The sequence below is a fragment of the Condylostylus longicornis genome, unplaced genomic scaffold, assembly GCF_029603195.1.
Source record: "Condylostylus longicornis isolate FDR11 unplaced genomic scaffold, ASM2960319v2 ptg000011l, whole genome shotgun sequence".
NCBI classification, from domain to species: domain Eukaryota; kingdom Metazoa; phylum Arthropoda; class Insecta; order Diptera; family Dolichopodidae; genus Condylostylus; species Condylostylus longicornis.
The window spans coordinates 4,048,167-4,071,266 of record NW_026577980.1 but is presented as its reverse complement, the minus strand read 5'-3'; the positions used below and the strand labels follow the sequence as shown (position 1 = coordinate 4,071,266).

The window sequence follows — 23,100 nt, the reverse complement described above, 5'->3', positions numbered from 1 at the left end:
ATTGCTATTGGCTATCAAAATTTATAACAAATTTAAAAAAAAGCGATATACAATATAAACAAAAAGTTACCGTTAATAATAAAGAATTCTAACTTTAATACAAGATACTAAAATTAATTGTGAGTTCAGTTTCCAAGATTTGTAAAAAGCATCCCTTGCTATGCAATCTGAAAACTACATGAGTTTTTGCTGTGTATTATTTCTTTAGCACGGTCATATTTTTAATACAAAAATAATGGGCCAGAAGATCATCAGAAGAATGAAATAATCATTGTTAAATAGTTGTTGGATAGTTTCTAACAAATTTATTTATAATTTTATTAAGAGTAGTAATTAAGTAGGTATAAAAAAATCAAGAACGACGGCGACAACAACAACAATACATATTATGATGAACAATAGGTAAGCTGTCAAATATTTTAAGTACACAACGAACGTGTGAAAAAAACATGTATGTATTAATATTTCAAGGGAACCAGAAACTATTACTATATCTTTGGATGAACATGATGTTAAGTCTTTAATTAATTCTGTTGTCCATCAACAACATCTTTTAACTCAACAAGCTCAAACTCAAGCGCAACAACAAAATACACAACAAAGACAAATGCAACAACCAACTCAACATCAGCACCATCTTACAGTACAACAACCACAGCTTATTAGGCAACAGCCACAGCAACAGCAACCTACAATATCAATCATACCACATCAGGTCCCAATATCTGTTAGTTCTACAGTAGTTCCATCAACATCTGCTTTAACAACTGGTGCAACAACGATTCCAGTTGTTCAGTCGGGAGGTAGTGGAGGTAGGAAACGAAAACCAAAGTTAAACCAAAAACTTGGACAATTGTCACTAGATGAATATTGGCCGACCGTTCTGGAAGAAGTGAAGGAATTAAAGCAAGTTGACGCAAAAAATCAAAATTTACCATTAGCCCGAATAAAGAAAATAATGAAATTAGATGAAAATGCAAAGATGATTGCCGCGGAAGCTCCTTTGTTGTTTGCCAAAGCATGTGAATATTTCATTCAAGAATTAACGTAGGTTCTTACAAAGAATATGCATATATAGATCAAAATGATTTAATACACTTTTTATTTTAGTTTAAGAGCATGGCATCATACTGAAGAAAATAAAAGACGAACGCTACAACGAAGTGATATTGTAACTGCTATTTCACGTTGTGATCAGTTTGATTTTTTGATTGATATAGTGCCACGTGAAGAAATTAAATCAGCAACGTGTGAAACAACACCTGAATACACAAGTTCAGTAATTAAAGCTGAAGCAAATTTAGCTGATATGAAAAAGGCATCTACGGTAGTGGCTACAGCAGGAGCGACAACCTCAATATCTGATCCAATTCAGTATTTGCTGCAATTAGGTAGTACGACAAATAGCTCTGTCCAACCTGTTGCTCAAATAATACATTCAAGTGGGACAGCGAATTCAAATATTCAAGCGGTTCCACTAAATCAGCAACTGATTACTAGTGGACCACCTGCTTTAACGCCAATTAGTGTTATGCCACAAAATATTATAATTAATCCTCAAGCTCAAGCGAATTTGGTTAATACGATACAACAGCAAGCTGCAGCTGTGAATGCTGTTCAAGCAGGATCTCAGCAAACTCAACAAACGACGCAACCACATCCGGTACAACTGTATCAACAGATAATTGGGCCTAATGGAGAAATTCAAACGGTTCCGGTAAGTTTAATTCTTCATAAAATATGACAGGAAAATATTTTAGAAATTATATTTGCTAATACGAGTATAAAGAATTAGAGAATTTTTAATAATTTTGAACATTTTTTCAAGATTTCACTACCTCAAAACCAGCTTAGTTTTATAAGAATTCAGGGCGCTAATACCGGGAATTCCAACCAACAAACTCAACCTCAATTTATCATACAACAACCAACCGGAACAATACAAGTTGCTGCTTCAAGTGCATCGACAGCTGCTCAACCCTCTACAAGTCAAGGTATTTTTGTTAACCAGAGCACGTTACAACCGGTATTAAATAAAGGAAATGTTAACGTTACAAATTTTAGGACGAATTAAGGGGTAGATAATTAAGATATTTGTTTTAAAACAACACAAAATATACATATAATTGTAATGGTTTTGTTTAAACTTAAGTTGTAAGTTATTAATTTGAAATAGAATAGAAAAAGATAAAGTCATATCTTAATTTTTTAGTGATATTTTTTAAAATTTTTTTAGAAAAGATAATTTCTATTTTTATATAGAATTATTATTATTGAGAAAGAAATTGTCCTTTAATTTTTGAAAGCTTTGATTTATAAAAAGCTACAAAGAAAAAGTAATTTAAATACAGCATAGAAAGAATTGTAAATAATTAAGATAATAAACAATTCTATATACATATATGTCTATGTATATATTAAAATTTTTATGCTAATATTAATATTAATGTTTTAATCCGTTTTTAGTTGTATCTTCTATAATATTGTATTTAATTCAACACAAATTTTTATGGTTTTTTATTTATTTTTCTTTAATTTTTTCATCTTTTTCATTGCTTTTTTATGGTTATATCTTTGATTTTTTTCAATTATTTCATGATATTTCCTTTTGGTGTACTTATTGACATCAGAATCGGCTAAAATTTCATCAACTATTGTTCTCTTTTTATTTTTCCTAATATTTCTTTCATTGTAGAATTCTAAATGCGAATGTTGAACAGTACCAATCTAATTTTGAAATAAATTATAAATCAATTGCATTTTATTTTAAAATATAGTAGGAATGCGAAATTTAAAACTTACTTGAAAGTATTTTGGTAGAACCTTTAAATCATTTTTTTTATAAAAATGTTTTGGATTTAATATTGAACGCATTTGAAGAATTTTCAAATCATTTTCAATTTCATCTGTAATTTCAGTTGCTGGCATATTAAACCAATCAGATCCCTTGGTTTTTTCTCTTTCAGCTTTTTTCAGTTTCTTTAATCTTCGTTTGCCGGGTAGTTCAAAACTTTCCCTTGAAACTTCTGGATTTTTTGAAAGTGCATCTGTGATTTGTTTCTGACGATCCGCGGATGTTATTTCATCGAGATTTGGTTGATTTTCAACGTTTTCAGATTTATTTTTTGTTGAAAAGTAATTAGAAAACCTTTCGAAATTTCTCTTTGAATCCTTTTTTTTGAATGGGTTGGACTCAGAATTTAAATGTTTATTAATTATATGACTTATATCTTCACTTGGTGGAGGTAGTCCTGAAATAATTCTCTAGTTTGGTTTGTTGCTTAACTTACTATAAATAATTTAACTTACCACCATACCCTTTTTCACTGGCCTCATCAGATTCACTATTGTCAGATTCTTCATCATCGTTATCATTGTCGTTCTTTATAGCTTTATCAATCTCATAATTAGATTTGCTCACGAAATCTAAAACGTGGTTGTTTTCGATCTCATCTTCTTTTTGTAGGAGTTCATTGTCACCAAAAGTATCTACTACAAACAAACTCATGCTTTTAGTGATTCTTAATAATTAATGAACAATTGAAATGTAATCTAATTTAAAAATTCTAAGTTATTCGTTTTCAATATTGACATTGAGTTGACAAGAAGAGGTTATATTATTTTGGTTTAGAAATAAAAATATACAACATAACAACATGGGATAAGTGTTGCCGTTTTCTTTTGAATGAAAATATATCTATATATTCAACTGTAAGAACACAAAATTTACTGCTAAAGGAGAGATATAATGAAACAAGGATATTATTTGTAACACCTTAATATGTATATATGTATATGTGACTTATGTATTTTACGTATACTTCGTAAAACTGTAATGGAAGTTCAAGATATTCATATAAATGTAAATAGCAAAAATTTTTGGAGTTGTGATACAAAAAAAAGAAATTTTTTTCAATTTCGGAAAACATTAGCTCTAAAAATTTTCTGAAAACGGTAGCTCCTTTTGGATTATCTTTGCCAACATACAAAATTTGACACTAAATATATTCGAAATTATTTGACAGATTCATTATAGAATTTTGACGTCACAATTTCGAATAAGGTAGTTTGATTATATTGTTGTAATGCAGCTGTCATCTTAAATTTAAACAGTCGTTTAATTCAAAATCAATGAGATTACATTTTTTTTTATTAAATTTTTGAAATAAGTTAAGAAAGAAATGATGAAACAGTTTACTAAGATAAAATGTATCTTTTTATTATTTAAAGCGCATATTTATTTAAACATATATTCATTTATTTTAAAATTACATTCTTTGCAAGTGTATTTGCTATTTATGGCTCCTTTATCTTAAATAAAAAGAAGCATAAGATTTTGTAGATTAACGTCAAAATTAGTATTTTGCACATAATGTTACACACATATAGAAATGGATAATGTCAAAAAAAAAAACACAGCGGTAAAATATGAATTTAGGATAATTTATCGCCAGCGGTTATCTGGCCAGCCCCATTTAAATATGGATATATGTATATGTATTCTAAATGGATTTTGACATTTCGCAATGGAATCATTGTTCTGTTTTCAATTTAAGACTGCTTGGTACTGTTATTTAGATTCCAATGAGCGATACTAATATCCAATGTCAATATTTTACTGGAAAATTTATGTTCCACATATAACTACAATGTGAAATAAAATTTAAAAAGTTATTTAAATCATTCAAGTTGGCGGAAAATGAAAGAAGTCGTAAAATAAAGTGCGTGGAATCGAAATCAATTTCTCGAAACGTGAAACTCTACGAACGGTACGAATGGAATCTAACACTTAGTAAGTTTAAATCTCAAAAATTTAATTTACAAAATTAAATAATCAATTTTTTTTTTTTTAATTTTTATCAATATATTTTTTTATTCATTTATTATATCAGTTTTACAACTTAATATCTAGGTCTTCTTCTTTTTGTTTTTAATATAGCATTTATTATAATATTACCTACGTAATTTGCGAGTTTTTCATATTTTAGTCTCAATCTTTATAGATTAATATATAAGTAGCTCAGAACATAAAAAATTTTAGTTTTGCTTTTAATTTTAGTTAAAAGCTTACATACATACATGAATATTTGTATGTACATATGTATAAAAATCATAATTCATACATATATTACAATTAATCGCTTATATATACATAATATTTAAATGAACTTTATTTCAGATACTTAAGATGTTGATATATGTATCTATATTATACCTTAAAAAATTAAACAGTTTTATATATGTTAACGAGTCCAAAACGGAATAAAAATATTGTTGTTAAGAAAATCTGCCTCTTGTTAAAAGTAAATTTAGATTATAAAACAAAAGCCGAAATAGAACGAGAGAGAGAGAGAGCACGATAAAAAATTAAAAGAGTATTAAAGGCAGTCAAAACTTTTAAGAAACATACATATTTTTTTTAAAAAAATTCCATTGTGCTTATGCATTCATTTTTAAGTAATTTAATTTTTTAATCATTTGATTTGAGCAAATGTTTGTTTTAAATTTTAGGTTTGTTTTTACTATTTAATTTATTTTATACACACATATGCCTATTATGTAGATACTATTAGAGCAATGAAATACATATATATTCAATTACCATTTTTTATCTATGTGAAAACCTATTTCCATTACACTATATTGTCTGTTACACGGACACCATAAAAATCTGTTTGATTCAATTTTTTCTTTAGTAAATCTATTGCGTTAAATTAATTGCAGATAGATATTTGAATCAAAAGCATGAACTCGAAAAAATTTGTCTCATTTTATTTATTTGTACAAACAAGAAATAAAAATTAATGGAAAAAATCACAGAAATTATGGTTATTGAAATATTTTTTCAATGACAAATTATTTATAATTAATTAAATGTAAAAAATGTAGTTTACACAAATTACAATATAAGCAAAATGTTATTAACTATAATATACAAAAATTATAATAAATATTATAGTAAATGATGTTATTTTAAAGGTCTATAAAACCAATTATTATTCATGCAATATGGAATTTAGATACTTATATGAATTACTCAAAAAAAGATGTTCTACACTATAGGATCTTTTTCATATTTCTTTTGTTCTTTTTGTCATCTCTTTGAAATTACATTGAATAAATTCGTACAACAATATAGAATCTATATAATCTTATTTTTATAACATTTATAATAATCAACACAAACTATCCACATTAATTACTATTTTCTTAATTATTTATTTCAATTTCAATTGTTTTCTTTTATAAATATAAATTTCTCCTTTTTGAAATTCATAAAACTTTTCTTAATAAAATTATTTCATTTTAATCTAATACAAGTAACATTAAATTTTTTTAAATTATACATATAGTATAGAGCTTAGGATGTCCATGCCATTATAACTTTTTTGAAAGGTACAAAGAGACCTTGAAGTGGCTCACTAAAAAAAAGAAAAGTAATTAGGAATAGTTAAATAATTTTTAATTTTATAATAACCATTCAAATATTTTTCGCCCCTCAAAAGTCCCATCACAGTCTCCGCATTTACTTTGTAATTGTATTCCAACAAAAAGATCATCAGTTGATATTGATGAAGACATGATATTCTTATCGCTGGATGGAATTGTATTTTTATTGGAAGCATTATTCTCATCAATTGGTTCAGTTTTTGTACTAACTAATGGACCAACGTAACGTACTCGACCGACAACAACCCGGCCATTTTTTGTAATTACTTTTGCTAAATGCCCAGGTTTTAAACATTTTGCTGTTTTTGGCAAAAACGGCAGTGACTGTTTTGACGGAGTATAATCTTAATGATATAGCAAAATAAATATTGGAAAATTAAGATTAAAAAGAAAATTAATTTAATTTACATATTACTTTACCTTTTTGTATATCATTTTCTGACATCCTCCTCAAATTTGGTCGTTTCGGATTAATTATGGTATCATCTTTCATATTATTATTTTCAAGTGATTTTCTAACAAATGCATCAGCTTCTTCTAATAAACTTTCAGTGGAACCACTTGATTCACCATGAATTGTTATAATAGTTCGGCCAGTATAACGACGATTACATAAGCAGTCGTGTCGTAAATCTGGTAATGAGCCTCTAACTTTATTTGCTGGTTCTAAATAAATTTTAATTTTTAATAATTTCTCATTTGTCTTTATGTATTTTTTGTTTATGTGATTTATTTACCCTGAAATGCTACACGCGGTGTATAATGCATACTTTCAGATGTACGTATACCACCAGGAGCAGTACCGCTACCACTGCCGCTACCAATCCTTGTCTGCCGACACACTGCACATCGTACAGATGGCACGCTACGAGAACGATGGTGTTTATCCAAACCACTTGTCCTTGATCCAATTGAATAGCTACGACATGAGTCTAATGAATCTCCACGTTTTCCGCCCCATGATTCACCTGTTTGTATGGTTTGTGTTCCGAAGCTGTTTTCATTAACAGTCCACTGTGATAAACCTGGTGATGTCATGCTTGCACTAGGAGTTATTCTAAAATATAAAAATATATTAAGATTTTATTATAAAAATTAAAACTAGGAACGAAAACTAACCCTTTTAATGCGTAATCTGGTGTCTTCAAAAGATTACCCTTATAATAACCTGACTGCTGATGTTGATGTTGCTTATTTAGTTCATCTTGCCGATTTTCATCTTGGCATAAATGATCAGCTGAACGCGACAATTCTGGTACCATACTTGTAAAATTTATATCACTTAAAAGTATACGTCGAGCTTCTGTTGAACTTCTTTCAGATATTCTAAAAAGCAAATACGTTAAATATTTACAATATAAATTTTATTGTATTATGAATCACATTTTGTATAATTGTATGGATCACATATTATACAAATAAATTTTTGAGTTAAAGAAATTATTTTAAAATGCACAAAATTAATTAATTGCATACCCAGAATGATGTTTTTGACATGGTTTTCTCATAATTGGCACAAATTTTGATGGTAATGTACAAGGTCCACCAATATGATAACGGTTTCCAGCTAAATGACATTCAGATTTCCATAATTCTGGTAATGCGGAAATTTCTGTTTGTGCTGAGCTACTACGCTTAGGTCCACAACTAATTTTATTATCTTGTGATGATAAAATACGATTTGCTATATGACAATTATCTGTATTTCCCGTCCCTATATTACTATTTCCACACTGTTGTAAGCGTCTACTATATCTTGAAGCTAAACGTGATGGTATATGGCGTGTCACAAACGGAGGTTCACGTAATATCATCGGTCTACTGGAAAATATAATAATTTTCAATAAAAAATATTTTATCACAAGAATAATTAATTATTATAAAATGTTCACCTGTAAGCTGGCGGATTTGGACACGTATTTCTTCTTTGATATAATTCAAAATTAGTTTCTTCAGCTATTCCGCATTTTGAAATATCTGTTTCTACTAAAATATTATAATTGGTCCATTTACGATGATTACGTTGCATACCATCGCTGTCATTACTACCATCTTTATTATCAAAGAAATCTAAACTTTCATCACGTCCTATTGTACGTTGTGAATCACGTCTTTGGTCGTCACTGTTATCACGTTCTAAACTAATGGATTTTGTTGTTGGATTAGCAAAATCGAAACTTTCAATACTATCGATACTCTTTTCTTGTGTTAAATTTGCATTAACTTTTGTTGAAAATTCATCAAATGTAGATGAAGTTTGCATTTGGCCTGCATTTGTGTCATCATCTAAAGAAGGTAAGGACGGTGAATCCTGATCTGACGGAAGTGAGGAAAATTTTACTAAAACTGGAGTACCAGAACTTCCGGTAGCTTTCCATGGATCATATTCTGAAAGTGAGATCATTTCTTCCTGAATAGGATCACGATTTTCATCTGATGAAAATATTAATTCAATATCATCACATTCCTCTTTTGGTTCTTGTGGCTCTGTTGATTTATCTTGTTTTTCAGATTTTTCAAAAACTGAATTGTCACCTTCGGAAACGTCTTCTTCTTCCTCCTCTAAATTAAGGTTTTCCTTTGAAGATTGACTTATTATATAGCTACCATCCTTATCTTGTCGAACTGTAAGATTTTCTTCAGTTGAAAAATTGAATTCTTTTCCTGATCTAGAAGTTGAAGGTTCTGCCTGATCTGTATCGTTTTGATCTTGTTCTTGTTGATTATTTTGCTCTTCACATATATCGCTTGCCACTTTGATATTGGACATAACTTTAATTTTAACATCAATTTTTGAAGCCATTTTATCGCAATCTGGTTGATTAGTATCGCTAGAGCGATATTTAGGTGTTGTTATAATTGTTATATCTGCAGGGGATTTGGAACGCCGACCAGTGGATTTGCCTGAACTATCACTTCTTGCTGACGTTGTATATTTCTGTATAGTGTAATTTCGTTTTTGTGGGCTTCTGCAAACAGTTGATGGAGTATCGACGAAATCGCTTGTGTTATCGTATGTTTCAGTGGTAGCCAAATCTGAAACTTTTGTGTTTGAATTTGCTGGTTGTATAGTGTGTTCCGTAGTCTCTTTAAGATTTAAATGAAATTTTGGCTTTTCGAATTTCTCAAAAACTCTTTGCCTTAAATTAAAATTTTTATCTTTACAGATGAATGAAGGTTTTGTATCATAATCTCTTTTTATATTGTTATTTTTTAAATCAAATCGAAGATGTTTAGTTGGTTGTGCTATTTTAGGTATATAAGATTTTCGATTCGGTAACTGTGGAACCTCCTTTTGAGGTTGAGTTTTTTGCTCAATTTGATTATGATTTTGATATTTAATACCTTCTTTTATATCACTTTGCGTAGATATTTGTGATCTTAATCGTTGTATTTCAAATTTAGCTTCTTCGAGTGCTGAACGTAATGATACAACGGTATGATGTAGAGCTCTGACTGTATCTAATGATTGAATTGTTGTTGAAATATTTTCCATGCGACATGCTGTGTGCAAATTTTGTTGAAGTGCGTTATTGTTGGATTCGTGTTGAGTATCACCGTTATCCATCTGTTTTTACTACTACAATCTAACCATTTATTTCCAAAATCTTTCAAAAATTTTACCAAACCAATAGATTGAATAAGTGAATCGTTTGCAAATTTTTCTTTAGCCATGCGGAATTAAATATTTGTTTGCTGAAAATCTAAAACGAAAAAAATAAAATTAAATATTTTTTTTTATTTTGAAAACTATTAAAATTTGTAAATCATGTCATTCATGATATTATCATACATTTTACTTGTACGACAATTAACTTTGTATAAAATTTCGGTTCTAGTTGAATTTAGCTATTACGTATTCCAGATGCAATGATCAGCTGGTATTAGTTTATTTTGAATAGAAATAATAAAAAATTTAATTAATAGATCTATTATGACAGATAAATCAAATATGGGAAGTAAATTCCAGCACTATAAATTTGGTTTGATAAAACAGGTAGCAATTAAAAAGTGTTTGATATAGATTTAATTTTTCTTTCCGCCTCTAGATTTCCGAAATTGTACTATTAAAACTCTGAAATAATTTATGAGATTATTTTGTGATGGATTTGGGTTTAAGAGCTTAAGCAGACATGCAATTTTAGTTTTTACAACTGTTTGATTGCTTTCTTGTATTTTGTTTGGTTTATATTTAACCGCGCATATACGTAACTGTATGATCGAATGCAATTAAGCAATCAAACAGTTTGTAATATTTTATAAACTGATCGTGATTTTTAGTTTACGTAATCGATTTAAATAGACTTAATGTCTGTCTGAGCACTTAATTATCTTGCGTTATACATATATGTGTATATTTATTTCATTATATTTTACAAGATGTAGGAGATTATTTGGTACATTTTTTTGTCTTAAAAACAAACCAACTTTTTTTTGGACCCTATTGATTACACCATTATTTGCCATGCCATTTGTTGATAATATTAATTTCAATATATATTTCGAATATATATTTGTAACGTATGTACATACAAATATGTCGTGTTTGCTACTCTGTAACATTGCTATTTGATATAATAGAAATAAATAATTTAAAATTTTAATTTACTAAAAAATATTAAATTGAAAAGCTTTGGATGATTTTTTAATCTATTGAAATGAGTTTTTCAAATGACTTATGACGTTATCCTATAAAAAAGAAAAACAAAATAACAGTTTTGATAATAATTTTTTTTGTAAATTTGTTTTAAATTTTTGTTAGTCTGAATTTATGAGTTAAAGTGTCAAAGTTAAATGAACGTTGTTGAAAATTACAAAATATTAATAATCGGAGTAAATCTAAGATTATAAGCGAATATATAAAAAAATGTCTTCAACAATTTTGATAAATTATTTGATTTTATTTTGTTTATTATTAAACAATGATTTTATTAATGGTGAAATGAAAATATCGAATGATTTTGCTGATAACAATAAATTTTCTCGTTTAAAAACAAAATTAAGTTCAAATTTAAATATTTTAAAACAAAAACGTCAGGTTTATTTTTATTATGATGATATTTCAGAATCAAGTGAATCGGTAACAAGTGATTACTTTTATGACAATGTAAATAGCTATTCATAACTTTAAAATTACAATAATATTGCAGTATATTAATATATAGTTCAGTAAATACAACTAGTAAGATAAAATGTGCTGCATTAATTTACTGAAATTTTGAAGTTATATAGTATTATTAATATTTAAAATATGATGACATTTTAATATTATTAATTTAATTTTAGTCCGAAGAAACAACAAGTGCAACACCATTATATGCAGAGGCAACAACAATATCAAATTCAATTAAAAAATATAACTTTACAATAGAGCATTATTCAGAAATATTTGAAAGAAATTTTAATTACTCTACTGAATCATTAGATGATTCAAAAGAAAAAAAAATTGATTATGAAAATTTTGAATCTGATTTCAATTCTAGTGTTAGAAATAAATTATCATTAATTATAATATTTTGTAGTGGTCTTGCATATAGTTTAAAATGTTATAATATTTTATAAATTTCAATATTAAGAATTATATATACACATATTTTGAATTAATATTATAATAAAATTTTGGAAATTCGTAATTTTTAAACCAATAATATTACCTTTCAGATTTTAGGGTATGCTTTCAAAAATTTATTTTTGAATCAAAAAACCATTTCAAATCAATCTCATGAACACATACCTTTTTTCTCTGCCTAACTCATTGTGCAGCTTTAAGCAATATCAATTTTAAGAAAACGAAATCCCGATTTCGTAAAGGAAAATTCATTATTAAATTAAAGAGAAAACAATTTGTTTATATTCTGTGAATTTATTTTAAAAAATTAAAGAGAAAGTGATTGACATAAGTTGAGTTTTAAGTTGTTTGACATAACAAAACAAATTTCGAAAGCATTCCCACCTGGAATTCAAAAGTGAAAGTTATAAAATTTCAATTAAAAGGAAAATGTTTTTCTATTTTATGTTGCAGTTAGTGTGTACAATTTCTTTTATTCATTTGGTAAATTTGTACTCGTAGAAGTCAACCTCTTTTCCTTTTTAACCTTCTTAAGTAATTTTTCAATTAGAAATTATCAAATATTTCTTGGATGAATGTGGCTCTTAACTCAGTCGTTTTTTACCTAAAGTAAACACTTTACAAGTAAACAAGAACGAAAAACTATTTTCAAATTTAAAATATAACATTTTTTTATTTCGTTTCCTAAATTATAAGAAATTTATATTATAAATCATAATATTTAATTGAAATTTACATATAAAATACATTTTTCTTTTATTATTTTTTATGAACTAGTTGATGATGATATTTCTGTTGCTGGTTCAGTGTATTTTTACTATAATATTTAAATTTTAATTTATTAAATTGATCAGTTCTTTTATCAACATCATAAATTAATGGTAACAAATCGAATGGATCTTTAATTGATTGCTGTTTTGGTTTCTCTTGATTTTTTTTAATTTTTAATTGATTTTTTAAATCCTTACTAATTGGTAGACAATTTGATGTATCAAATATATTTGATAAAATTAATAAGAAAATTATAAGAAACCTCATTTTTTGCAAATATTTTTGAAGTACAAACAAAAAATTTATGAAGTTTAAAACTTCAAACTGTGTTGAAGACACTAAAATCTTATGATTAAAATAAATTAAAATTTATTTATAAAAAGAGTGCTGTTTTGTAAGCTTTTGTAAGCCTTTGTATAAGTGAATTAAAATTGTAGTTATGTTTGATTATGTGATTATGTTCTAAAGAAAGAATAACAAGTTTCTTTTTATTGATACCTACTTTACTGATGTGGGTATATATGTCAACATACTAAAGTGTTTGTAAATGTGTGTAAACACATTAAATTATTTATTATTGAGTTTTTATTTCTCGTTTTTCATTTGATGATTAAATTTATTTTTGCGAATTCATCATTTTTTTTAATTTGTTCTTTTTTTAATAAGAATATAAAAAACTTATTTAATTTTTTTTAATAAACAATTTAATTTCATTTGATTATTTGTGTATTCGTACATCGCACATATAAAAAAAATGACGCGACAGCACATAATCGACATCACAATGTATAAATTTTCTAAATGATATTTTGATATTCTAATTAGCCTAGAGAAAGGATTGTAGAAGATTATGAAAAATAGTTTTTTTCTAGAACTTTGCACGAAATTTGCAAAGATTATGAAATTCAATAACGTTTGAACCTCATGAGTTCCACTGTTTATTGCTAACGCAAGTGTTCGTCATTTTTTGATTCTTTTTAAAACAAAAAGTAATTATTAAAAATCACTGATTTCCATGATGAAAAGAAAAATAGGTAAGAGAAAAAAGTTACCAATTTTAAAATATCAAAACGGCATGTGAAGTTGTTTTATTTGCACATACCTGTTATTTAAAAAGGGTTCTGTCATTTACAAAGTTTAAATGCTCAGATCCGAGTTAATCAACAACTTGATCAATTCAAAACATAAACTGACTTTAAATACGATTTAAAAATCGAAAAAACCATTTTGAGCTAAAAATCTTGCTAAATGTAGTAAATCGGTATTCGGACACCTTTCAAACACTTAGGAAAACATTTATATTGAAAATATGGCATGTGAAATCTAGTGTGATGACAATACCTCGCATATTATTTGTGCTGCAGTGGGAATATATGGAAGTAATAACGTAGTATTTTAAGATCCGTGTTTATAATAAAGTTAATAAAGTTGTTACATAAATATTAAGAGTCTTATACAAATTTTAAACGTGATTTTATTGAATACAGATATGTTTAGTATGTATGAAATGGTGTAATAGAATCTTATCACTATTAATTACATGTATTTGTTTACAAAAATTATTTTCTTTTATTATTTAGATCAAAATATTTAGATTGAATTAAAGTTCTGAAAATATATAAGCTTTTGAACCAAAAAGCTTGACGTGAGCCGCCGAGGTGTATGTAAATTTTTTAAGAATCTGTTATAAGATCTTTACTATTTTGGTACTTCAGTATTTTAGTTTACTCAACATTTTTGTAAAATATAGAATGTTTTGATATGGTATATAAAACAATAACATGGTTGAGTAATAGAACATTTCAAATAGCATAGTGTTTACAATGTGGGTCGTTGGAATTTTATTCAGAAATTGTAAATTCATTTTAGTGTGAGATAAGCTACCTTTATTGTGATTGCCGCTTTGTGTTTGATCATTTAAATAAAATTCGACTATTTAAAAGTGACAGTAAACGCATCTATTGTAAACGCATCAAGAACGTAATTTTTATGGTGTATTATTTGAGAACACAACTTTGTGTTTTTTTTTTAATTAATGATTTTTTGTTTTTTCTATTTAAAATGGTAAAATGTCATGAATTGTGATAAACTATTGCTAAATTTTCATTAGAAATTTTTATGGTTCTATTTTTTTTTATGAAATGTGATTATATTTTTTTTATTATTTAGTTTTAATTTCTACGGAATTTTATTTGTAAAGAAGTCAAAGTTGAATTTGATAAAGTACTTATATATTTTAAAAAAATAATGAAGCAAATTGTGAAATGAAAAATTAAAAAAAAAATCATTTTAATTAATTTAAAATTATGCAATTGTTTTTTTATGATTTTCGTGAGCTGCACCATTGTCAAGTTTGAAAAAATTGAGCTAATGATTGCCAAATCACACTAAATTCCACTAGCTTCTTGTACCAGATCAGATCCGTTTGGAAAGTCTATTTTTTTTTTTCAAATAATTTTCGGGTAATAGAATATTCTTGAATGTATGTATGTATGTATGAGTATGCAAATACAGATTGTGTACGAAATATATGGTTTGTTTTTTGGTTAAAAGTCAAAGTAAAATTTGATAAGGCATTTTTTTTTTCGCACAAACTACAACTTATGAGCACATACAGGTTGTACTCGATTCAATGCTGAATTTCCGAAATAGGAAATAGCAGAAGGGGTTTTGAGCAATTACAGTAAGGAGCGCAATCAAGTGAGAATTCTCTGGAGTTTCCTCACGTGACAAAGTAGGCTCAAGAAATTAAGTTCTATAATTAAGGGGAGGAGACTCTATGAACCTTTCTAATGAATGTGGAGCGTGGATCCATAAGAGAAGGGACAGCTTGGGTGGACTTTCACTGATGGGCATGTCGTTGTCAGATATTTCCCCGGAAAAGTTATTCTAATTTATTTGAAATATGGGTCTTAGTACGGGTCTAGGTAACACACTGGACACTCATGGGGGAGAGCACAATAGAACCTTTAGATTGCGATGCATCATTGCTCCCATCTGTAATTTAAAAACCAAATATATTATATTATTTTTCGTCGGAAGAGCCGTTGAGTTTCGGGAAACCTTGCATAAAATTATTAAGTAAGACATTATTTAAGATAATGAATCTATTCGAATCTATGCATTTTTTTTGGCTTTCTATAACCTATAAATAATTTTAATTCTTTATTTTAATAGTGAATTCGTTATTCGAAATTAGTTTAAAAATTCGGCTTACACGTAACACATTATAAAAATTATTAGCATAATTTTGTTCTACAACAATTTTTTCCAAATATGTGGTTTACATTTTTTAGTATTTTATTAATTTTCAATTTTTACAATATTAATTGTGATGGAATTGATGCTGATAACGAACCTGAATCAACTACATTAAGTATAATTGATAAAATTAAATTGGTAGCACTTGACGTAGCTGAAATAGTAGATCCTGCGAGGGTAAAAGATGATTCTACTTCGGCGCATAATTCTTATTCGAAAATGAATACTGTTACTGTAGAAAACAAAAAATGATAAGTAGAGTTAGGATTTTTAATCCAAATGGTGTAATGTCTTCTATATAAAAATAAAAATGTAATAAAGAAACAAAACAAAAAAAAAATTGTTTTTTTTTTTTTCATTAAAAAATTTGGACTCAATGCTAATATAATATTATGTGTAACATACATAAAGTATACACATGATGCATTAAAAAAACGCTAATTCTCTTATGTTGATAAAAGGCAACCTGTGAGAACTCTTAGATTTTTTTTCTTTGGAACTTTTTGTTTGATGGTTTTTATGCTATATATTCTTCCTCACTTCCATTTAATTACGTTTAAAAGAAAGTTTTAATGACAAAAATGGTTTTTGTTTCACGCAGTGGTACGTTGGGCAATTAGCTTCAATTTTGCGGTTGAGGTGAAGACGATAAAGTAAATTTTATTCACCTTTTTTATTAAATATTAGTTCCAGAATTCTTTTGCTTATTAACTCTTGCCTTCCAATTCAGTTAAAAATTGCATCGCAAATAAAATCAGTTCAAAACACATTTACAGACGCAACATAACTTCATTTATTATCACTTCTTGTTTTTTACAAGAAGACAATTGTACTGGTGCGAAAAACTAATTTCTACTCACTTTTTCCCAGATTCTGCAGTGCAATTGTTTGATAAGCCATATTTCGTTATTCTAATATAATTTCTGGTGAAAATTTAGGTTATGTTGCCAATAATTTTAAGAAATTTTGTTTATTTCGAAAATAATTTTTGACTTTGTGAAACAATGCAGTAATCCTTCGCTTAAAGTTGTTTTTCGGACCAAAAATTTCCCACTTTAAGCGAAAGGAATAAAAGCGAAGAGTTACCAAATTTTAATATAAGGAAAATTAACTCTTTAATTTTGGATAATTATAAAAAAAATTACTTTTAGTGGAGTTGAAATAATTAAGAAAATAGATTAATTTAAAATTTTATACACAAGCCTCGTTTGTTGGTGCAAAAGACCACTTGTCTTCCAAAACACAAGTATCTAACTAAAAACATTAGTATCCTCGGAATTTGAAAGAAGTATTTAAAGGCCAGTTTAATTCGTGGTCGGCTATGTGCTGGCCACATCAGATTTTTTTCCATGTGTTATTTCATTAAAATTGTGTGTATGAAAGTCAAAGTTGAATTTGATAAAGAATATTTTCAAAAATAATTTTTTTTGGTTTAAATTTTGGTGTATAGTAGAATTATAAAATGAGAAAATTTAAAGGTTTGTTATGTAATAATTTTTTTTTTCGACTATTAATAGCTTATAAAAAATTTTTCATCTTAATAATTTTGACATACTAAAAATTAGTTTGCAAATTCAACTTGTACGTGAAAGATTTGTATATAATTGCGTTTTAAAATATTTCAAATCCAGCAAAAAATGTGGCTTACGTTATTTAATATTTTGTTAATATTAAATTTTTGTAATATTAATTGTTATAAAATTGATAATGAAATTCTAATTAAAAATTATGGCATTAGTACATCTGGTACAAGAGTTGAAAGGGATACATCTGATGAATATAGCATTTCGGGAAATTATTCTTTTACTGATGACTCTGTTGCAGAAAGAGCACCTGATATTTTCGACTATGTAATTGAATTTTTCACAGAGCTATCATTTTTGGAAGTTGTTCTCTTAGGTAGTGTTGGATTTTTAGTTTTAATTGTACTTATACAATGTTGTTGTTTATGTTGTAAAAAATAATTTAAAAAAATTTTTTTTTCATGGAAATAAGAGAATGTTTTAATAAAATTGTAAAAATTAGGAATAAAAACAGACTGGTTTTATTTAAGAACGCATGCACAAGGTTATTAATATTCCATATACATATTTCGAAGGTATTAAAAAATTCTCAGACAAATATAAGCTTAAGACACTAAATGGGCATTGTTCATATGAATTCTGCTAAATAAGGATTTTTCTATGAGCAAACAAAATGTAGGAACGGCTACACTTTAGATTTTTAAGAAAAAAACTTTAAGCATTTTAATTCATCCCTTTCTAATTCTAGCTAAAAATGGTAGTGTCTACAAATACAAATACCAATACTTTTAAATTTTACTACACCAATATAGTAAAGAATTTCAAAGGTTAATTCTGAAAACTTCTCAATGTCTTCTCAAAATAAACTTAATGAAGAGTGTGAAACGTTTTTTAAAAACTAGGTTAAAATATCTTGGTAATCTGAATTTATGAACAAGGCGCATGTTTAATCAGTAATAAATTTTTATTTGGCCGAATAAGATCATTAAGTTTTACTGCTAATTTTATTTTTCTCCCAAAAATATGCGGCTAACATTGGTATTTTTAAATGCTTTGTTCATTTTAACTGTATGTGAAATAAATATTGGTCATTCGAATACTATTAATTATGAAATTACTGCTACTAAAGTGACTAATGATTTGGAATATGAAATACCGGTTGAAGAAAGCAATTTGGATTTTTATAATTGGCCGAAATCATTTAAATCATCATCTCCAACTTCCAAATATGTGGTAACAGATGTAATAGCCGAAATTGTGAGAAAATTAGAAAAATTAACATTATTAGAAGTTATTTTGATAATTTTTGTTGTTCTCTTATTTTTAATGACATGTATGTGGTGTTACTGTACATGATGTGTGTTATTTTAAAATAAAATTGTGGGAATATTTTTAATAAAAAAAAATTATGTTTTACCAAAAAAGCATCTTTTTGGCATTCACCCGTGTCGGCTGCCACATTTCCTCCTACGCCCACAAAACTCGGCACTCAGCACGGTATGCCCCGGCTGCGCTTACCTAATTTATTGAGTATCTCAAGACAACTCCACATTGCCGCAGAGGATATGTACTTACATACATAGATATTACATAATTTAATAATCGATTGTGATAACATTTACATACATATATATTTCCATAACGTCAGAAGTATACAGTGTACACGTGTTAACATATGTATGATTCCATTATATAAGGAAAATGAAAAAAATTTAATAAAATGTTCTTCTTGTAGTCCTAATGTCTAAACATTTTTTTTTGTAAAGGAATTATCATATGAACGCGCTAAGTGATGAATTTTAATGATGTTCATTCAATTTTTCTTTTTCATGTTCCCTTTTACAATATACTTGTGTATATAAGTATAATGTTCAATATTACACCGTATGAATATGAATTCGATGAATATAAAATATTGTATTATAATTGTTATATATTTATTATATATGCCTGTAATATGAATATTATGTTTAATATGCTATTGACTTCAACATATTGAAAATTTTTTGACTCTTACAATTGAATAAAATTTTTTATTTAAATTTCGTTAAAATTGATTTCAATTAATTTTTAATACTTTTGGAATGTGAACGAATTTGTAATTCATTTGAATAATTTACATTTCATAGTAAAATAAAATTAAAATTAAATTTAATTTTAAACATTAATAATCGAACATTAAATTGTCAAAAATTTAGCCGACAATTTGAAAATAAGCATCAGTGTAAACAGCAGCAAAAAATGGCGTTATAAGTTATATTAGGCATCAAAAACGTCTCCAAAATAGCGAAATTGAGTGACATAGTGAGCGCTCTATGAAAAACAAGTTTTGCAATTTTAGGTTGCTGAGAAAAACAGCTAACTTCTGAAATGAAAAATAGTGCAAACAGTACTATAAACGGTAATTGGTAAATGTTTGAGAACAATACCCTACTAACAGGTCTAATAATTGAAGTGCATAGTGAATAAGTATGAGTGAATGATTGATCAGATATCCCCAGCGGCGGCAGCTAAATTAAAAACATGGTAAACCTAATGATCACCGGTAGCTCTTCATTTTTGCAGTCTTACGTAAATAAAAATGAAAATATCCATGACTTTCTTTGTCTAAATAGTGGAATTTTCATATCGTTGTCTATCTGTCGCTGTGGTCATGTCAGGATTCTAGCACTTCTTACATGTGCATGGTCTCTTTATAACCTTCATTTCAAGTGAAATCAGATTCTTTCGCTTTTTATTAGTGCAACATAGTCTGTAGCAGAAGTATGATGGCGTAGTTCGGGGAGAGCAATAGGAATGACAACATTAGAGAAATCGTGTGAATGGCGTTCTCTAGCAAGAGTAAGAGAAAACTAAAATGTCCTTCGTATAAAGCATATTTTTTTGTGAAAAAGTGTACATTGGCAGAGTGAATCAGATTCGATCCGAAAAACATAGAAACATACTATGGGTTTTTTTAATCGCTTTTATGCGGTATTAACACGTTAAATTAAGTATCTGCCCATACACAAATATTTATGAATAACGTATGATAACCATCTATTTATGTATAGAGTCAAAGATACATGTTTATGTACACTATCTATAAAATTAAATTACAAAATAATCCTTTGCGTATACATGTGTCTCAGTATTTAATAACAGAAGAAAAATTAAAAGTTTTAATTAACTTTTAACACGAAAATTTCATGTAGAGAAAAAAAAAAATAAAATAAGGCTGTGAAAATAAAAAGTTGTTATTCAAACATGTTTCGGAATATAAAAATTTCATAGTACGTTTAAGTTTCGAACTATAAAATAGATAAACGGTATTGTAAGTTTTGCATTTTTAAGTTTGTTTTGCAGTATTAATGATATTTATTTGTATATTATCATAATTTCGCTTCCGTTGGTTATTCTAAAGTGTAACAACCTGATGCGATAAAAAAAATTCTTCTTACAGTAAAAGTTTAAAATTTGTTAGTTCTTTTTTTGTGTTAGCGTAATTTTTTAGCGCGAAAAGTTGACGTTTCGTTAATTTTGAGCAAAAAACAGGGAAGTATCATTATTAGTTTTGTTGAAGCCCAAAAAAGAAGTATTTATACAATACAATCCATGAGGTATATGTGTACATACTCTTGCTCTGAACCGAATTCTAAGTCTGGACCGAAGTCCTGTCAAATTCAACCTGTATATAGATTTTGATTGTAGTCTATATTGAATTGGAATTGTAAAGAAGCAAGAGTCTCCTTTGTCGTATCACGCTATCATATCAATAAACCGGTTTGAAAAGGGTGGATGTTGTGGCGTCTGCAGGTTTGTTGAATTAATCTCATTGCACATTCTAAAATTTCGCATTTCACATATTCTAAAATTTAAAAAAATTGTGTAAAAAACATATGAGCCCATTTTGCCTGACTAGGGCAGGGACCTTATACTATCAAAGGTAGTGGTTGAGCATTACATCTTGAATATGTCTATGTTTTATAATTAACGATTCATCGTTTTAAGTGCGTAATTTTACCAACAAGTTCTAGTTTTAAATTTGTAGCAAAATTTTCTTAATTATGTTAAACAATATCAAGATATATTCATTAATACATTCATAAATTTACTGAATTAATAAGTTTATTTTTAATAAAAGTGGAAAAGTTAAATATATTCTTTTTCTTAAATATATTCTTCTTTTAATTTCATATTACAAAGAACTTTTTACAATCTCTTCTATTCTTTATTGATTCTAGAGTCTACACCATCTATGTATTTATATGTTACCTTGCATATACACAAATTTTATAGAAATTGTTAAGGAATGCAGAAAGTTTACCTTATAATACCTTTTGTTTTCATAATAAAAAAACTTCTATAATTTTATTATTATATTTAATATTATTGTAGTTTAATACAATAACCTGCATATATTGAAAATTCAAAATAAAAAAAGTAGAAAAAAAATTATTATATTAGTGTAGAGAAGATGATTAACAGATTCTGATGTTACTGAATTCGATACAGTTGAATGAACTCAAGGTTGTTGATATGCTGCCAGTATACTAAAATAATCTTTAGATCTACTAGTATATATGTATGTAAAATATATCTTGATTTTATCATATTACGACGTCATTGAATTTAATTAAATTTTATTTAAAAAATAACAATATATATGTGTATGTAGGTATTTGTTTTAAAAGTTTTACACTTTTTAACTTTTATAGCTTATACTTAAAAGTATTTTTCAATTAAATTTTTACATGGATATTAAGGATATAATATCCATGTAAAGAAGTAAGGATAAGGATCATAATAATATTTTAAAAGAAATTTTACACAATTAAATTTATATTAAGAAGATATGAGAAATTTGTGCAAAGTGAGAAATTTAAAATTATATAGGAGTAGGGAAATACTGAGGAGCTTTATGGCCACGGCGCCATAAATTATGGCTTTATGGTCAAGTTTCTCAGAACAACGGGTGCTCTATGGCATGCCTCTCGTTCAGAAAAGAGCCACTATAGATTCTTACACGTCTTCACTATTACCACGGTTGTAAGAATCTACAATTTTATAAAATTTATCTACAATAATAATTTTATCTACAATAATAAAATTATAATTCGATTTTCCAAATTTTGGTTTTAGTGTGTGTCGATAAAGAACATATGCCGGTGAATGTAAACAAAATCATGTTTGTATGAGTGATTTTTTTAGCGTGTTTGGTAAATAATTTAAAAGAGTCAAAAAGTAGTCGGCAATTAATTGACATCTTCGAAACATAAAATTTATAGCTCGCTGAACTTTCAATAATTTGGTTAATGAAATAGCTAAACAACTTTAAAGTTATGTTCGGGCGCCAGTTCGAAAATTCTTCTGATTTATCTGTGAAAGGTCAAAAAGCAGAACATGAAAGACCAAACGACAAGAAAACAACTCGTTATGTTTCAGTAATAAATCAAATGGAAACAAATATACATATGTATATTATATGTAGGCTTTTTGACCATTTTTTATTATTTTCATTTAAAAAAACAAACGAACACCAAAAAG

The 23,100-nt window shown here is 27.2% G+C and overlaps 4 protein-coding genes across 6 annotated transcripts in view; 2 read left to right on the top strand and 2 right to left on the bottom strand.

The window, feature by feature from the left end:
- Positions 1 to 2,261, top strand: LOC129619269 (nuclear transcription factor Y subunit gamma-like). Its single transcript, XM_055534440.1, has 4 exons — positions 1 to 402; positions 472 to 1,047; positions 1,111 to 1,717; positions 1,829 to 2,261. The coding sequence occupies exons 1-4, from the start codon at positions 389 to 391 to the stop codon at positions 2,072 to 2,074; spliced, it is 1,443 nt and encodes a 480-aa protein (XP_055390415.1). The 5' UTR covers positions 1 to 388; the 3' UTR covers positions 2,075 to 2,261.
- A 192-nt stretch (positions 2,262 to 2,453) lies between these two features.
- LOC129619295 (uncharacterized) lies at positions 2,454 to 3,611 on the bottom strand. The gene is made up of 3 exons (XM_055534478.1): positions 3,310 to 3,611; positions 2,803 to 3,251; positions 2,454 to 2,727 (listed from the first exon to the last, which is right to left on the bottom strand). The coding sequence occupies exons 1-3, from the start codon at positions 3,506 to 3,508 to the stop codon at positions 2,518 to 2,520; spliced, it is 858 nt and encodes a 285-aa protein (XP_055390453.1). The 5' UTR covers positions 3,509 to 3,611; the 3' UTR covers positions 2,454 to 2,517.
- Positions 3,612 to 5,545: 1,934 nt separating this feature from the next.
- The window catches only part of LOC129619284 (uncharacterized), a 63,796-nt gene continuing 46,241 nt past the window's right edge, over positions 5,546 to 23,100 (bottom strand). The window contains exons 2-8 of one of the 2 annotated variants that reach the window (XM_055534463.1): positions 8,343 to 10,154; positions 7,927 to 8,271; positions 7,570 to 7,776; positions 7,188 to 7,507; positions 6,871 to 7,116; positions 6,479 to 6,794; positions 5,546 to 6,422 (exon numbers count right to left, since the gene is read on the bottom strand). In XM_055534463.1, coding sequence (XP_055390438.1) covers positions 6,362 to 6,422; positions 6,479 to 6,794; positions 6,871 to 7,116; positions 7,188 to 7,507; positions 7,570 to 7,776; positions 7,927 to 8,271; positions 8,343 to 10,018 — 3,171 coding nt within the window. In that variant the 5' untranslated portion in view covers positions 10,019 to 10,154 and the 3' untranslated portion in view covers positions 5,546 to 6,361. The remainder of the gene's footprint in view (positions 6,423 to 6,478; positions 6,795 to 6,870; positions 7,117 to 7,187; positions 7,508 to 7,569; positions 7,777 to 7,926; positions 8,272 to 8,342; positions 10,155 to 23,100) is intronic. The other variant, XM_055534464.1, reaches the window with a different exon arrangement.
- Positions 11,268 to 12,019, top strand: LOC129619285 (uncharacterized). Of its 2 annotated transcripts, none has more exons than XM_055534466.1 (2): positions 11,268 to 11,530; positions 11,737 to 12,019. In XM_055534466.1, exons 1-2 carry the CDS (start codon positions 11,318 to 11,320, stop codon positions 12,010 to 12,012), a joined length of 489 nt encoding a protein of 162 aa, XP_055390441.1. In that variant the 5' UTR covers positions 11,268 to 11,317; the 3' UTR covers positions 12,013 to 12,019. The 2 variants fall into 2 exon arrangements, with proteins under 2 accessions (XP_055390441.1, XP_055390440.1); XM_055534465.1 differs by having other exon boundaries at positions 11,268 to 11,557.